This window comes from Akebia trifoliata, chromosome 3 (genome assembly GCF_017979445.1).
Source record: "Akebia trifoliata isolate Shusen 1 chromosome 3, ASM1797944v1, whole genome shotgun sequence".
NCBI classification, from domain to species: Eukaryota; Viridiplantae; Streptophyta; class Magnoliopsida; order Ranunculales; family Lardizabalaceae; genus Akebia; species Akebia trifoliata.
Window position 1 is genome coordinate 6,541,269 of NC_141377.1, and position 18,996 is coordinate 6,560,264.

At 34.8% G+C, this 18,996-nt stretch overlaps 1 protein-coding gene across 1 annotated transcript; it reads left to right on the top strand.

Annotated features, from left to right (window-relative positions):
- The first annotated feature begins 14,025 nt into the window (after window positions 1–14,025).
- On the top strand, window positions 14,026–15,752 carry LOC147405779 (protein FEZ-like). Its single transcript, XM_086432733.1, has 3 exons — window positions 14,026–14,281; window positions 14,664–14,968; window positions 15,048–15,752. Exons 1-3 carry the CDS (start codon window positions 14,101–14,103, stop codon window positions 15,750–15,752), a joined length of 1,191 nt encoding a protein of 396 aa, XP_086288859.1. The 5' UTR covers window positions 14,026–14,100.
- The last annotated feature ends 3,244 nt before the right edge of the window (window positions 15,753–18,996 follow it).

An 18,996-nucleotide genomic window follows, 5' to 3' on the forward strand; every position in this document is an offset into this window, starting at 1 on the left:
TTTTTGGGGTCGAGGTTCCAAAAGAATCCTCTCTTTTTTAATGTGTGGTTGGGGTGTCTTTACATCAAGAAATAAAACTGATATAGAATGATCAAGTGTTGCTCAAGTATCTTTTTATGTTGGCTTTTGCTTGTAGTCCTTAAATCACCACAGATACTTTACAATTTGGCGTTCCAATTGATTGTTAACTAGGTTTAAGTGGCAACATAAAGGTCTCAAAAACCAATAAAAAAAGCAAAACGACTTGTATCAAAGAAGCATAAATCATTTGCCTTGGGATACATGAGAAAAAGATTTATGATTGTATATCCCGAGGAAATCATTACACAAATAAAACAAAACATGGACTCAAAGGCTCTCGGATCAGTTTAAAAAAAATATAAATATAACTGAGGATTTATTAAGAGGTCACCCATCCAAATACTACTCTTATTCAAATATGTTTACCTATAGTCCAAGTATGTTTAACTATAGAGTTTTGATGGGGGTTGGTGCATTAGGGTCGTACCTATCTTCGCTGCAGCCCGATAGCTTCCCAATAAACATGAACCCTTTATTGCTATCAGATGGTTGAAAATCAGCCTATGATTTTGATGACATATTCCGACACCACTCACTCTAGTGCCATCAGCGCTGTCTAAGAGATTTGGATCAGGGTTGATCTGTGTAACCTATCTGAAAAGAGTTGTTGGATCGTGTCATGCCGAAATTAGGTTATCCCACAAATGCTTCCCTTCACATATCTTATTGGATCTCCAATTCTCGATCTATATCCAAAGTTGTTAGATTGGATTCAATTATATTTTGGGTCTAATCCAATCCATCGACAGCCCTAAAACTCCAAAGTTGTCTAAATAGTAAATATGAAATTTACAAAATCAACTATGATTAATGTTTATAATATTTATTTATTTATTAGATTAGGATAGATCCTTAGAGTTCACTTGTGGCCGTATATGTCTTAATGGTAACTTACCGTTTAAGGTATGATGAGCAAATATGGATTATAAAAATCACAAAAATAAAATAAGAAAAATAATAATATTAAAATCAAAGTTGGTTTCAAAGAGACACTATTACTTTAACAAACAAATTGACGTTTGAGTGTGTTGTAAATTTTTTTGGACCCTTCGAACTTCACTGAAAACGACTTTCTCGAGCCCAGTGTTGGACTCTACAGTCCAGAATTTTGAACCAACTGAGCAGAGTCGAACCTTCTGAAATTGGTTCAAACCGATTCTACATTGGGTTTCTACCCATATATTAAAAACTGGACCCAACTGGTGATCCGACCAGGTCCGAACCGAACCTATTTTGTAAACGGACATGCATGAATATCAATTGAGTAAATTCTAATCAGACCAATGAATTTCATCCTAAGGATGAGAACCAACCATTCAATTTGTGCCACGTGGAGAATCTACCACACAAAATTGACCAGTTGACTTTTTTTTTTCTTCATGCGTATCTGATCAATCAAAAGAAATGGGCATTAGTCCGTTGATCCAATGGTTTATATCACAGCACAAGATTTTCAGTCAGATTGGATCCATGGTTTCAAAACTTGTCCGAGATCAAGACATATCGCCCGAATCATCTCGGTATCGGGCATAGACGAGACAGACGAACAAGTCAATTTTTTGGACGAGATTTGAAACCCCACATTCATTTTTCTCATTTTAGAACGAGACATCTGAAACGTATCCAAAATCTTGTCCGCGACAACTTGGTATCTGGCATGGACGAGACGAGACATGAAACAGAGTTTTAAAACCATTAATTGGATCAAATCCGATTTGATATACAAAATATAGATGAACATCATACATTTAAACAAAATAGATTTTAAAAACTTTCTTGCATTTTAGGGCACTTTTGGATTTTAGAACTGACCTGATAGGTTATCACATCGAATCCATATCAAATCCAAATCCTTGATCCAGATAAGAAGTTAACTGATATGAACATATTGAATTTCTAGTCGATATTGTGTTTAGATCAGGTTGATATGAAATTGCTCGATCCAGACCGGACCAATATCATCAATTTAAGTTCGAGATCCGATCTGATATAATATGTGTATTGTTTCAGATCCAATCCCAAAAATCATTATTTTTATAACAATATTAATCCAATCCGATTCAATTTGATAAAGTATACACAAAATATGCTATACATTATATGTCTAGATAAAATATATACTAAAAATATTCATAATTTATATATTTTCAAACAGATTATCCAATCCGGTCCTAATCAAAATCCAAATCCTTGATATGTATCCGGAGTTATAGCATCAGAATGGATCAGATTTTATGTGACTAAATAACAAACTCTAGATAAAAAAGGGCTAAAATCATTGGACCAATCAATTCGGTAGAACCTCACGGTGTTGGCCCAATGGTAAAACTAGCGACATGTATTTGCTCCCTCTAATCATGTGTTCGAAATTGCATGGGCTCTTGATTTACTTTGTTGCACGTTAAAATTTTTTTGTAAGGTCAAGATGTCTTGATGGGGCTAGAAGGTTCGGATTGGGCTAATTTTTTGTGAAGATGATCTTCTCATCATAGAAACCATCATCATTAAAATCAGTTCAATTCGAAACTTCTAACCCATATTTTAAAGAAACATTGTTTTTACATATGTCCCATGAGTCATCCCCCCTATCTATATAGGGGAGCGTTCGAAGGCCTTAAAGAGAGTCAAACATTGTGTCAAGCATTTTTGAAATCATGGGTTAGAAGCTTCAGAATGGGCGGATTTTTTGTGAGGATGATCTCTACGGTGAAGAGACCATCCTCACCAAAAATCAATTCATTCCGAAACTTCTAACCTTAATTTACAAGTTGAGAATTGTGGACCGTCCAATTATTGTAAATCACTTTTGATGGGGTTAGAAGTTTTGGAATGGACTTATTTTTGATGAGGATGATCTCCTCATCATAGAGATCATCCTCATAAAAAATCAGCCCATTCTGAAGCTTTTAACCTATGTTTTGAAAAATGTTTAACACAATTTTGAGCTCACTTTAGGGTCTCCGAACGACACAAACACACACACACACACACACACACACACATATATATATATATGGGGCGGTTCGAGGGACGTCTCACAAACTGATTGAAAAATTGATGAGTGGGCTTCCTTGGATCTGAGGGAAACAACAACGTGGATTGCGTATTCAGGTAACAGTTGGAAATGAAACGAAATATTTGAGGTATTTTCAAATACCTCCCTCATTTTATCTTTTATCTTTTTTAACTTAAATAAATTCTCATTCTCTCACTGTAATCCAACGAAACCAATTCATTCTCTTCTCTTTCTCTCTACTGAAAACACAGACAGATGTGCATCTGGATCTTTAGTTGTTTGGCTATGGTTTATGCTTTATTTTCTTGGTTTTGTTTACATCTTGGCGCATTATTCTATACATACAACACTTGTGTTGAGGTGCCCCTACCATTGATGAGCTATAGAGGCACACATCAACACAACCTTTTTATCCTCCATAGTTTGTAGATTGGTTGCCTTCATCCGTCAACTGGAATGTGAGAGTTTGGTTTATCAAATCTATTCTAGGATACCCCATTGATTTCTAGATTTGATGATTTGGCCCTTTCCCTCAACAGTTGTTGGAACTACCTTTGGTTATGGAGCCCTTTCGTAAGGAATTTTGAGCAACTTTCAACAATAATATATCATTAGTTTAATAACAGTAATTTTAACTCAAGCATAGATAGAACAAAATTTTCCCTTTCCCTCATTTATCATGATTTTGAATGAGAATTAAATTGCAAATTTCCTTTATTATCAAAAAGGACAAACAAATTACAGGATTCCTTGAAGCTCCCTCTTCTCTTTGTGGAGAGTATCACAGTTCGATCAAACCTGGACGTTCATTGTTGGTCACCATGACTGATATTTCTTTGTACCAAGTAATTGATATACGATCATTGTCAAGAAGGAAGATGTCCCACAATCTCTAACCGTAGCCGTAGATCGAGAGAGAGAGAGAGTGTGTGTGAAGCTGTCGATGGGAGAGAATGTGTGAGAGCTCGAATTGTTCTACTCTCTATGTTTCGAGTTCTTTGAAGTCGTCTCTCGAGAGTCGAGAGAGAGAGAGAGAGAGAGAGAGAGAGAGAGAGAGAGAGAGAGAGAGAGAGAGAGAGAGAGAATTATGAGTTCTCTGTGTTTTCAATAGGGAGAAAGAGATAAGAGAATGTACAGGTTTCGTTGGATTACAGTGAGAGAGTATGAGAGTTTATTTAAGTTAAAAAAAGGAAAAAGACAAAATGAGGGAGGTATTTGAAAATATCTTAAATATTTTGTTTCATTTCCAGCTGTCTCGCACTTACCTGAATATGCAATCCCCACCGTTGTTTCCCTCAGATCCAACGAAGCCCACTCATCGGTTTCTCAATCAGTTTGTGAGACGTCCCTCGAACCGCTCCCTATATATATATATATGGGGCTGTTTAAGGGACATATGTAAAAATAGTGGCTTTTCAAAATATGGGTTATAAGTTTTGGATTGAGCTGATTTTTTGCAAGGATGGTCACTATGATGAAAAGATCATCTTCACAAAAATAAGCTCAATTTGAAACTTCTAAATCCATCAAAAGTGATTTACAAATTATTAACAAAAATTGACAAAAAATCGACGATCCACATTCTAAATCACTTTTAATGGGGTTAGAAGTTTCAGATTGGACTAATTTTTTTTTTCCAGATGATCTTCCCATCATAGAGATCATCCTCACAAAAAATCAGTTCAATCCGAAACTTCTAACCCATATTTTGAAAATTTATTAATATTACATTGTTTTTACATATGTCTCTTGATCCTGATTGATATATATATATATATATAGGGTAGCGTTCAATGGCCAACAGTTTGGCAAACACATTTTTCAAAACATGGGTTAGAGGTCTTGGAATGGGCTGATTTTTGGTGAGGATGATCTCTACGGTGAGGAGATCATCATCACCAAAAATCAGCCCATTCCAAAACTTCTAGCCCCATAAAAAATGATTTACAAAAAAATGGACGGTTTACAATTTTTCAACTTGTAAACTGGGGCTAGAAGTTTTGGAATGAGCTTATTTTTGGTGAGGATGATCTCCTCACCGTAGAGATCATCTTCACCAAAAATCAGCCCATTCCAAGACCTCTAACCCATGTTTTGAAAAAGTGTTTGCCAAAATGTTTGCCAAACTGTTGGCCATTGAACGGGACCCATATATATATATGGGGGCGGTTTGTGGGACGTCTTGGAAAACATATGTAAAGACAATGGGATTTGGTGCATTTTAACGGATAGATCCCCTTCTAGAGAGATCTCTTGCGTTCTAGCTGGATCCCATTTTTTTTACTTTCAAACTTTTGAATTATTTGCAAATAACCCTCTCTTCTAAACCCTTTCTTCTCTCAGGATTTCTCCTCTCCCCATCGTTTCATCTCTACAAAAAATCCTAAAATAAAATCTATTAAACCATAAAATAAATTCTTTCATTTCTTAATTTTTTTTCAAGGTCAATTTGGTGATCTATGGTGCTTAATCCTGTCATTCAATTGTTTGATGTTAACTGCAACCAAGAAGACATGATATGGGTAGAAGTCCAGCTTATAACCAACCAATCCCAAATAATGGTAGAGAGGAGAAATTGTGAGAGAGAAGACAAGAAAGTCACCGATACCATAAACCATCTTTTTATCTCTCCCTCTAACCCATATTTACTAACCCAAAGCCCAAAGATCTTAGCTTGTTTGTTACTAGATATGTAATATTGTCTCCCTCAAATCTGTCACTCTAACTGTTTGGGTTGCTAAAAATTTAAGATTCTCTTCTTTATGAGATTATTATTCTAGGTTTGGTCGACATTTATCTTAAAACAACAAAAGTTTCGATCATTATTATAAAGGTATGAGTTTGTTGATGATGAAAATGGAGAAGGGAGCTATTATGGCTATTTTGTTACTATTTGTTTTTTTGTCTCAAAAAATTTAATCTGTAAAGATAAAACGATGGGAGAGGAGAAATCGTGAGAGAGAAGAGAGAGAGAGAGAGAGAGAGAGAGAGAGAGACAGAGAGAGGGTCGAAGGGTTGAAGAAGGTTTCGAACACTGTTTTTCAAACAAAAGAGAAATGGAGTGAATTTTCTGTAGAATTGGATTGGATTTAATTTTAATAAATCCCATAATGGAGGGAGTTTTCTATAGTTATATGAACTCTTTTTATAACCCATGTTTCTTTCCGGTTGTCTCCCCAGTTGAAATCTAAGCTGTTTGAACCGTTAAATCCAATGACTTAGAAACATGGGTTTCTAACACTGTTTTTCAAACGTCCCTCGAACCGGCCCCTATATATATATATAGGGTCCCGTTCAATGGCTAACTTTTTGGTAAAACATTTTTCAAAACATGAGTTAGAAGTTTTGGAATGGGCTGATTTTTGGTGAGGATGATCTCTATGGTGAGGAGATCATCCTCACCAAAAATCAGCCCATTCCAAAACTTCTAACCCCATCAAAAATAATTTACAAAAAAATGGACGGTCCATGATTTTTCAACTTGTAAACATGGGTTAGTAGTTTTGGAATGGGCTGATTTTTGGTGAGGATGATCTCCTCACCGTAGATATCATCCTCACTAAAAATCAGCCCATTCCAAAACTTCTAACTCATGTTTTGCCAAAAAGTTAGCCATTGAACGCTACCATATATATATATATATATATGGGTCAGGTTTAAGAGACATTTGAGAAAACATATGTAAAAACAATGTAACATGTATAAATTTTCAAAATATGGGTTAGAAATTTCAGATTGAGCTGATTTTTTGTGAAGATGATCTCTAAGATGGGAAGATCATCCGAAAAAAAAAAATCATTCAAATCTGAAACTTCTAACCCCATTAAAAGTGATTTAGAATGTGGACCGTCGATTTTTATCAATAATTTGTAAATCACTTTTGATGGATTTAGAAGTTTCTGATTGAGCTTATTTTCTGTGAGGATGATCTTCTCATCATAGTGACCATCCTTGCAAAAAATCGGCTCAATCCAAAACCTCTAACCCATATTTTGAAAAACCATTATTTTTTCATATGTCCCTTGAACCACCTCCATAAATATTTAAATATATGGGGGCGGTTCAGGGACATATGTAAAAGCAATGATTTTTCAAAATATGGCTTAGAGGTTTTGGATTGAGCAAATTTTTTGCGAGGATGGTCACTATGATAAGAAGATCATCCTCACAAAAAATCAACTCAATTTGGAACTTCTAAATCCATAAAAAATGATTTACAAATGATTGATAACAATTGGCAAAAAATAGAAGGTCCACATTTTAAATCACTTTTAATGGGTTAGAAGTTTCCAATTAGATTTGATTATTTTTTCGGATGATCTTCCTATCATAGAGATCATCCTCACAAAAAATCAGCTCAATCCGAAACTTCTAACCCATATTTTGAAAATTTATTAATGTTACATTGTTTTTACATATGGCCCTTGATCTTGACCCTATATCTATATATATATATATATATATATATATATATATAGGGGACGGTTTAGCAGCCCTAAAGTTTACCTAGTTTGGTGTCAAATATTTTTCAAAATATGGGTTATAAGTTTTGGAATGAGCTGATTTTTTGTGAGGATGAACTCTATGATGACGAGATCATCCTCACAAAAAATCAGCCTATTCCAAAACTTCTAACCCCATCAAAAGTGATTTACAAAAATCGGACGGTCCACGATTCTTCAACTTGTAAACTAGGGTTAGAAGTTTCAAAATGAGCTGATTTTTTGTGATGATGATCTCTTCATCGTAGAGATCATCCTCACAAAAAATCAGCATATTAAAAAAATTCTAACCCCATCAAAAATGATTTATAAAAAATGTTTGGCACAAAACTTGGCAAACTTTAGGGCTGCCGAACTGCTCCCATATATATGTAAATCACTTTTGATGAGAAGTTTTGGAATATGCTGATTTTTTGTGAGGATGATCTCTACGGTGAAGAGATCATACTCACAAAAAATCAGCTCATTTTGAAATTTCTAACCCTAGTTTACAAGTAGAAGAATCGTGGACCATCCAATTTTTGTAAATCACTTTTGATGGGGTTAGACGTTTTGGAATAGGCTGATTTTTGGTGAGGATGATTTCCTCATCATAGAGATCATCCTCACAAAAAATCAGCTCATTCCAAAGAGTCTAACTCATATTTTGAAAAATGTTTGGCATCAAATTGGCAAACTTTATGGCTGCTGAACCGTTCCCTATATATATATAGGGTCCCTTTCAGCAACAAACATTTTGACAAACATTTTGGCAAAACATTTTTCAAAACATGAGTTAGAGGTTTTGGAATGAGCTGATTTTTGGTGAGGATGATCTCTACGGTGAGGAGATCATCCTCACCAAAAATCAGCTCATTCCAAAACTTCTAGCCCCATGTTTACAGGTTGAAAAATCGTGGACCGTCCATTTTTTATAAACCATTTTTGATCGGTTAGAAGTTTTGGAATGGGCTGATTTTTGATGATGATGATCTCCTCACCGTAGAGATCATTCTCACCAAAAATCAGGCCATTCCAAAACCTGCAACCCATATTTTGAAAAATGTTTGCCAAAATGTTTGTCAAAATGTTTGTTGCTGAACATTTCCCATATATATATATATATATATATATATATATATATATGGGAAATGTTCAGCAACAAACATTTTGGCAAAATATTTTTCAAAACATGGGTTAGAGGTTTTGGAATGGGCTGATTTTTGGTGAGGATGATCTCTACAGTGAGGAGATCATCATCACCAAAAATCAGCCCATTCCAAAACTTCTAACCTCATAAAAAATGGTTTACAAAAAATGGACGGTCCACTATTTTTCAACTTGTAAACTGGGGCTAGAAGTTTTGGAATGGGCTAATTTTTGGTGAGGATGATCTCCTCACCGTAAAGATCATACTCACCAAAAATCAGCCCATTCCAAAACCTCTAACCCATGTTTTGAAAAATGTTTGCCAAAATATTTGTCAAAATGTTTGTTGCTGAACGGGATCCTGTATATATATATAGGGTCCCGTTTAACAACAAACATTTTGGCAAAACATGGGTTAGAGGTTTTGGAATGGGCTGATTTTTGGTGAGGATGATCTCTACGGTGAGGAGATCATCCTCACCAAAAATCAGCCCATTCCAAAACTTTTAGCTCCAGTTTACAAGTTGAAAAATCGTGGATCGTCCATTTTTTGTAAACCATTTTTGATGGGTTTAGAAGTTTTGGAATTGGCTGATTTTTGGTGATGATGATCTCCTCACCGTATAGATCATCCTCACCAAAAATCAGCCCATTCCAAAACCTCTAACCAATGTTTTGAAAAATGTTTGTTGCTGAACATTTCCCATACAAAGTTTGACAAAATCCTAGACAAAGTTGTCTTATATGGCTAACAAGTTTCAGAATGAGTTGATTTTTTGTGAGGATTATCCCTATAGTGATTAGATCATCCTGACAAAAAATCAGCTAATTCTAAAACTTCTAATCCCATGAAAAATGGTTATAAATTAACAGTAAAAAATTGATGGTTTACGATTATTCAACTTATAAGCTAGGGTTATAAATTTCAAAATTAGCTGATTTTTTATGAGGTTCTCACCATAGAGATTATTCTCACAAAAAATCAGCCCATTCCGAATCTTTTAGCTCATATAAGATAAAATGCTTTGTCTAGAATATTGTCTAGGATTATATCAAAAGAAGGCTACCCTATATATATATGGGTCGGGTTCCGTAGACACATAAAGCTACAACGTTTTTGTCTTATATGGTTAAAAAGATTCAAAATAGGCTGATTTTTGTGAGGATGATCTCTATGGTGAGGAAATCATCGTTGCAAAAAATCATCTCATTCCAAAACTTCTAACCCCATCAAAATTGATTTACAAAAATTGGATGTTCTAAAATTTTTCAACTTGTAAACATGGGGTTAGAAATTTCATAGTAAGCTGATTTTTGGCAATGATGATTGTAGGCACCAAAATTTTGAGGAGGCCTTTACAAATTTTTATAAATAAAAAATCCTTAATTTTATTAATGGGCCTCAAACCCAAATTGAGTCCATCCAATAGGAACGTGCCTCTTACAAGCCTGGATTTTGGGTTTTCGCAGATAAAACCCATGATCCAGTAAATACAAGTAATCCATACATTAAAATATTGGGCCTTACACCCAAACAAATGAGTTCGGCCCAATAATAATCTATAGAATCCTTGAAAATTGGATTTGGACAAATTTAGTTTTTTAAACAAATCAATTAAATCTCTTTAAGTTGGGGTATAATTGGAAAGCTAAATTACCTTTAAGTCTATAAATACAAGAGCCTCCCTCATTGAGAGGGTATCTAGATCACTTTATCTCAGAAGATAGAAGCTCTCCCTCTAGAGAAGAAGAAGCTCGCAAGCCCTCCTCTAGAGATAAAGGAAGGTTCTTCAGAGATCCGGACTCCGACTAAAAAGAATATTAAGCATAAAGCCCTTCTTTGGAAGTCAAGAAAACCTTCTCAGTCGATAAAGCGCAAAGCCCGGAGAGAAGAAAATTTACAGAAGCTTCTACAGAAAATCAAGCACAAAATAAAGCCAACATCAAAGCATCATTCTCAATCGATAAAGTGCGAAGCACGGAGAGAAGAAAACAAAGCCAACGTCAGAAGAAAACAAAGCGCGAAGCACGGACAGAAGCTTCTACAGAAGATCAAGCACAAAACAAAGCCAACGTCAAAGCATCATTCTCAATCGATAAAGCGCGAAGCACGGAGAGAAGAAAAGCTACATACATCATCATCACTATTATTTTTGTATTTGACTGTTAATCAGAGGAAACATTGAGATCTGTATCCACTTTTCATCAAAAATCAATAAAATCATTTGCGATAATATTTCACAAATCTCGAGGTAGATCCGTTGAAATTTATTGTCGACAATGATCTCCTCACCATAGAGATCATCCTCACAAAAAATCAGCCCATTCCAAACATTTTTGCCCATATAAGACAAAACACGTTGTAGCTTTATGAGTAGCTTTATGTGTATACGGATCCTAATCATATATATATATATATATATATATACATATATAAACAATGATTCTTCAAAATATTGGTTAGAAGTTTCGAATTGAGCCGATTTTTGGTGAGGATGATTTTTATGATGAGCATATCATCCTCACAAAAAAATGAGCTCAATCTGAAATTTGTAACTACATCAAAACCGATTTAAAAATTATTGATAAAAAAATCAATGGTCTACATTCTACATCATTTTTTATGGGGTTAGAAGTTTTAGATTGGATTGATTTTTTTTTTTAGGATGATCTTCTTATCATAGAGTTCATCCTTATAAAAATAAACTTTTAACCTATATTTTGAAAATTATTATTATTACATTATTTTTATGTATGTTACATATATGGGAAATGTGGAGAGAGAGAGAGAGAGAGAGAGAGATAGGTGGGGCCCATTTAACCATTTCCTATGTAGTACTTAGTGTGATGTAGATAGGTGGCATGGTAGTCTGTGCACACCCAAGTAAATCTGGCTAATGTTGACCTAGAAAGAGTAAGGAGAACTTCGGTTTGAAGAGTTTGACTCAGTTTTCAACTTGGTTTGCACGCATGGGTTGCAAAACCCTAGGTCAAGGACAGACAAAATGGGTTCAAATCGAGGTCTAGATTTAGGGGTATTTCACTAATTTTGTTGTATCAAGCTGGTTTTAACTGACTTGGAAGCTTTCCATTTATTAGAGGTGTACTACTCTTGTTCTCTATATAGCAGACATGGTTAGCAAACTTAAGTAATCAAAATTAATTTAAATATGATGGGAAAGCCCATGTTTGGTTTTTCTCCAAGGCCCAGAAAATTAGGGTAATTTGACTCATGTCTTCTATGACCATATAATGCTCTTTTTCTCCTAATCAGTGTTTTTTATGCCTGAATCACCAGTTTAATATCCATATCTTTAAAACTTCTTGAGTCGACTCAATTTTATTGGATTTCGATGTGATTCAACCGTTAAACTTGATGGAACTAATGTGTCAACTTGAAAATGCACCAAATCAGATTAAAAACTTGACATAACTATTTGGTTATACATAATATTTTTGTGCAAAACAAAAACTTATCATGAGTTTTTGAGTGGATTGACTTGTTGGGACATTTGAGTCGAGTCGAGTTGAGTTTTACAATGTTTGATTACCTTATTTTTCCAGCCATTATATTGAAAACATGTGTTATACAATGTTGCATTATTTCGATTTGACTCGATTTTAATGTTTTCAAATCTATGATTAAAAGAGATTTTAATGTTTTCTTTTTAAATATATTAAAATAGTATTTCATAATTTAAATATTGTTTAAAATGAGATTTGGTGATCGTAGCATATATTAATCCAGTTTTACTTTATTATTATTATTTTTTATAGAAGAAACAAATACTTATATTATCTTAAATCAATTACACTCGTATGTGTTGAACATTTCCTATTTATTTATTTACCCTCATGTGAATCTATGTTCAACCATGGTTTTGAAACTCGTTTTGACATCTCATTCTTGAACGAGATTGAGTCGTCTCAGATGAGTTTCCCAATATGTTTGAGCCCTCTCATTCAACAATGAGAAAAATGAACCCTAGTTTTAAATCTCGCCCGATATGTTTGACTTGTCTATCCGTCTTGTTGGTGGATGATACTAAAACGTATCAGATGAGTCATCTCGATCTTGGACGAGATTTGAAATCATGCGTTCGACTGAAAGGTACAAGGGCAAATTCGTCTAATTATGAATACAACTTCCATACATCACATAACTGCTTTAAAAAAAAAAAAAAAAAAAAAAAAAAAAAAAAAAAAAAAACAGAAAATGTAACATATAACCATTTCATAAATATTAAAAAAGGCTTGATTTATTAATTCTGAAAGAAATACTTGACTGTTTTAATAATTTCTCCTACATTTAAAACCATGTTACTTATCCTCAACAATGTAAAGCCAAGACAAAGGCCAACAAAACACACACCTAAAGCCAAAACAAAGGCCAAAACAGTCATCATGTCAGAAGAAATATTTAATTTCCACGGCCAAACAAATCCAAAATATGCCAATTTATTTAAAAGTTGGATGGTTTTAGCTGTCCTCAAAGTGGGCCTACCTTTAAGGGGTTTGGTGATGTTTTACTTTGATCTTATTAGTATAAGTGGGCCCCACTATTTTTTATACTTGGTATCTATCTATCTATACCAATCAGTCTGACAGGTCAGAGAGGAAGAATGAGGAATAGAAGCTTTGTGAAAGAATAGAAGAAATGGGATATTTTTGGATCCTGAGGAACTAAAAATAAAATAATATCTATAATCTATCAAAAATTGACTAAATGGGTCTTATAATATTTTAAAAAAAAAAAGAATCTTTGGGATTTAATATAAAATTATAGCTTTTGTATTGGAAGTTGGTTCAGTCCACATTAACAAAAAACAATTCAAACAAAGATTATAAAAAAACACTATTACATTGGAAGCTTGATTTGTCTTGATTTATAGATTGATAAAGAACAAGAAGAAGGTCCATGAGATGTGCATGAGAAGTGTGAAAAGAAATTGATTTGAAAATCCCCAAAAACTGCTGATTTTGTAGTCTCTTGAGATCCCTCACTATGGATTTTAAACAACCCTTTAAATGGATTCATGAAGGGATGTGATGAATTAAATAGTTTCTCTTGACTTAAGTTTCTTGGTAGTTGTTCTTAAGGTAACTCTGTTTAAGCTTCTCTTAGAGTCACCGCGGCACGATTTCCATTACAATTATCCCAAAAAGGCGGCTGAAGCTTCGGAAGCAAACACCCTTCATAGGAAGCATATAATGGCTTTGAACTAAGTGACTATTTCATTGTGAAATTAAGTCTCTTAAGTTCATGTTATAGTTTGCTTCATCTAGCTTTCAACTGTTCAAGATTTTTATCTCATAGTTCTTGTTTAGCATTTTAGAAAGTTGGGTTCTCTTAGTTTCTGATTATTAAGAGTTATGGATGAAAAGCACGATTTTGATAAGATAGATGAGATCATGTTGCCTGGTTTCCGATTTCATCCCACTGACGAGGAACTCGTTGGGTTCTATTTAAAGAGAAAGATTCAACAGCAGCCTCTCTCTATCGAGCTTATTAAACAACTCGATATCTACAAATATGATCCATGGGATCTTCCAAGTATGCTAATTCTACTATACTACATGATTTATTTTGTTGTCTAGTTTTGTTTATGTTGAGACCATATATTAAATTTCTTTTGTAGTGACACACAAAGGTTTAAAGCCACCCTTCATTGGGTTGTTTTAAATGCTAATTTAGCAGAAGTTCGAAGATTTGAAGGATTTTTTTCTGCTCACAAGCGTTCAAACTATCGCTAAAATTACCGTCGATCGCCTCATTTTTCATTAAAACTAGTGGATATACATATTTTTATTTTCTTTCTTTTTACCTATTGAGCTATCAAAGCTTTTAAGGGCTGATTATGGATGGTTTAGTTCATTGTTTCCTTCATAACTTATTTTGAAACTTAACGAAATACTATTATCCTCATTTTTGCAAGAAGAGTTGGCGGCCACGGGAGAGAAAGAATGGTATTTCTACTGCCCAAGAGACCGAAAATATAGGAACAGCGCAAGGCCTAACCGAGTAACCGGAGCTGGGTTTTGGAAAGCCACCGGAACTGATCGGCCCATATACTCCTCCGAAGGTATCAAGTGCATTGGCCTAAAGAAGTCCCTCGTGTTCTACAGAGGTAGAGCGGCCAAAGGGATTAAAACCGATTGGATGATGCATGAGTTCAGATTGCCTTCTCTCACCAACTCGGCTCCACCGAAGAGGCCCATGGATAAAAACCTTCCTCTTAATGTAAGTCTTGTGTCAAGCTTCTACTTAGGTGATATCGATGTGAAAAATAACTGATTTTTTCTTCTTCTTTGTACAACAGGATTCATGGGCTATTTGTAGGATCTTCAAAAAAACCAACTCCATTGCACAAAGAGCTCTCTCTCATTCTTGGGTCTCTTCATTTCCTGAAACCGTAGGATCTGATATACTTACTCATGCAACACATTTCACTCAGTTCAGTTCGGAGAACACATCTTGCGTAACTGAAAGGGGGTCGGCCACCCAATTTTATTGTAATAATAATGATTTACACACCTCTACTACTAGCTTTTCCCCTATCGATACCTCCACTTACAAACCTGTTAACCCAATGGTTGGTAAGTCATCTCTACTTCCCATTTCAAATGGAGACGTTCCCTCAGGCTTCATGTTCTCGGCTCCCGACATGTCAGGACAAGCTAAGTATAACGACGATGTTGCTTCCATGCTTTTAAACATGTCTCCTAACTTATTTGGAGACATCGGTAAAGCTTCAGAGAGTGTAGACTTTGGTAGTGGCTTCTCGATGAATTTAGCACATGAGATGCAGGGGAATATGGGCATGGCAGAAGAAAATACATGCACGAGGAAAAATCCAGACATACCAAGTGTTAATAATCAGTGGGGAACCGTTCGATCAGTAGAGTTTCCATTCGCTCTTCCTTCGACTACTTCTGATGCATGGAAATCCAATTTTCCTTGGGATTCTCCCTCGTGTCCTAGTGAGTTGTCTACAAGTTATTCTACAAGTAAGCACTATACGTGATCAATCGATGTAGACTAGAAGAATATGTTTATTTGCTTTGAGTGATTAAGTTTTGAGTTTGTTTGATAGATATATTCTGTTCATGATTTTACTGTACAGTCTTTCTTTATCCAACTATACATGTTGAGGTGGATTAAGGCTTTTTGTTGGCCCTCAACTTTCTGTTTGATTGAAACGGAATATATGCTAAGTTTTAAATGTTTGAAACTCAAATTCTTTCCCAATTGAGGTCCCTAAGCAGAGCCATCAATTTGAGATCAAAGTTAAAAATACACAGATATAAACTGATGACAAATTGAGCGATGGATGCAAAATTTATTCTCTATTATTTGCCGAAAAGGTAAAAACCAAGGTTTTGGAAGGATCATTTGAACTTTTACATGGATTAACATATTGATGCAACCACAGTAAGTATAGTTTTAAAAAAATATGACGTCACCTTGAGTAAAGCTAGATGTTTAAGACATTTTTTTATAAGCCAAAATTTATTGATAAAAAGCAACGTCCAAGCGATGACAAAATAAAAAACACCTAATGTAATTGTAGGTTGCACCTGGTCTTAATTAACTACAAAATCATCAAACCCCACTCATTTAATGTTGAATATTTTCAAAATAAAATAAGATTTTTGTGGTTTATTGGTTTGTTTTTTCTTAAGTTAGATTTTGAGATTTTTGTGTATATAAGGTTTAGTCCCATATTGTTCACAAGTAAGAAAGTGGTGTATTTTATAAGTAATAGTCAAGATAGTTAGTTGTATTTGTGTCACACCTTTAAAGCTTTGATCCAGTGCTTCGAGGTGGTGCGAAGCATCACCTGTGCATGCGCGACGTGCGAAAGAGCGATTGGGCGTTTAGGTTGCATTGGACGCTTTGATGTGCACTTTGCGCTTCGCATCATCTCGAGGAACTGGGGAGCCTTAAAGTTTTCGAGATATGAAATCATCCAACGGTTGTGGTTGATCTGTCACATATGATGGATTGGGTGCGATCAACACCGCATGATCAAGTTAGTATCTGATTGGATACGATGGATCGAATTAATACTGGAACAGAAACGATCCGATGCGTTGGATCAAGTTAGTACCCACCCAATCATAATCGATCAGGTGTGTTGGTTCATGATTGGTATCCGATCAGGAAAGATTGGATCCGTTAGATCAAATGGTAACTGATCGGACGTGATCAGAGCCACTAGATCAAATAGATTAAACTAAAATCTGTTAGTTAAAAGGCATGAGACACATACCTTCGATAGGGTGTAATTTGGATCGTTAGATCTCAGATCAGACACAATCTAACGACTATTAAATTAAGAGATATTAAATCATGACTCTTGGTCAACAAATACAAAAATGACTATAAAAAGCCAACCAGAATTTAGATTTCTTCACTAAATTTTTTTGTATTCTCCTCTATCTAAACTTAAGATCTAGGCATCATCAATTTCTTATTTTTTCGAGTGTTCTAGACTAAATCGGATCGTATATAATCTGATTTAGTAAATTGTGTGTAAGAGTTCTTTGTATCCTGAAGGCATTTGGTCATTGATCCCTTGTGTACTTTGGTTCAACCAGTAGGGGAGAATATTTGTCTAAAAGAGATCGAATCGGATTCTAGCCTAGAAGTTATTTTCTTCCTTAATGGAATTACTCCCATTAATATCCAATAGTTTTAGACAAATATTCTTATTTGATGGAGGTTTCGACATTTCATTATCTCCAAATGATGAATCAAGATATGTCACGTCTTGATTGTTTTGATGGACAACACTTTACTAGATGACAACAAAAAGTGTTATTCTTCCTTACTACATTGAACATAGCCTACGTTCTAGATGATGATCTAGAATTCATTCCTGAGGCTACTCTAGAAAACAGTACGGAATTGAAAGAAAGGCATAAGAAACAAAATATGGATGATTTTCTTTGCAAAAACTATATTCTTAATGTTCTCTCCAATTCGATTTACTATATATAGGGTCAGGTTCAAAGGACAACCATTTCTACACACATATAGACAACGTGTTTTGTCTTATTTGGGCAAAAATGTTTGGAATGGACTGATTTTTTGTGAGGATGATCTCTGTGATGAGGGGATCATCCTGGCAAAAAATCATCCCATTCCAAAACTTGTAACCCCATCAAAATTGATTTACAAAAATTGGACGGTCTAGAAGTTTCATAATGAGCTGATTTTTGGCAAGGATGATCTCCTCACCACAGAGATCATCCTCACAAAAAATCAGCCCATTCCAAACATTTTTGCCCATGTAAGACAAAACACGTTATCTATATGTGTGTTGAAATGGTTGTCCTTTGAACCTGACCCATATATATATATATATATATGGGGACGGTTCAGCAGCCCTAAAGTTTGTCAAGTTTGATGCCAAACATTTTTCAAAATATGGGTTAGAAGCTTTGGAATGAGCTGATCTTTTGTGAGGATGATCTCTATGATGAGGAGATCATCCTCATCAAAAATCAGCATATTCCAAAACTTCTAACCCCATCAAAAGTGATTTATAAAAATTGGACGGTCCACAATTCTTCAACTTGTAAATTAGGGTTAGAAGTTTCAAAATGAGCTGATTTTTTGTGAGGATGATCTCCTCACTATAAAGATCATCCTCACAAAAAATCAGCCTATTCCAAAACTTCTAACCCCATCAAAAGTGATTTACAAAAAATGTTTGGCACCAAACTTAGCAAACTTTAGGGCTGCTGAACCGCTCCCTATATATATATATATATATATATAGAACAGCGTTCCGAAGACTCATATTGCGACACACCATTTTGTCTTATATGAGCAAAAATATTTGGAATGGGCTGATTTTTTGTGAGGATGATCTCTATGGTGAGGAGATCATCATTGCCAAAAATCAGCTCATTATGAAACTTCTAGACCGTCCAATTTTTGTTGAAAAATTATAGACCGTCCAATTTTTGTAAATCAATTTTGATGGGGTTAGAAGTTTTGGAATGTGATGATTTTTTGCCAGGATGATCCCCTCATCACAGAGATCATCCTCACAAAAAATCAGCTCATTCCAAACATTTTTGCCCATATAAGACAAAACGGTGTGTCGCAATATGAGTCTTCGGAACGCGACCCATATATATATATATATATATATATATATATGGATTAGGATCTTTATACACAGAAAGCTACTCATAAAGCTACAACGTGTTTTGTCTTATATGGGCAAAAATGTTTGGAACGGGCTGAATTTTTTT

What these genes read in the sequence shown, in the direction of transcription:
- LOC147405779 (XM_086432733.1), top strand. Translation starts at nt 14,101, where the DNA reads ATGGATGAAAAGCACGATTTTGATAAGATAGATGAGATCATGTTGCCT. An exon ending in TGATCCATGGGATCTTCCAA is followed by an intron (nt 14,282 to 14,663) that starts GTATGCTAATTC and finishes CATTTTTGCAAG; the next exon opens with AAGAGTTGGCGGCCACGGGA. An exon ending in ATAAAAACCTTCCTCTTAAT is followed by an intron (nt 14,969 to 15,047) that starts GTAAGTCTTGTG and finishes TTTGTACAACAG; the next exon opens with GATTCATGGGCTATTTGTAG.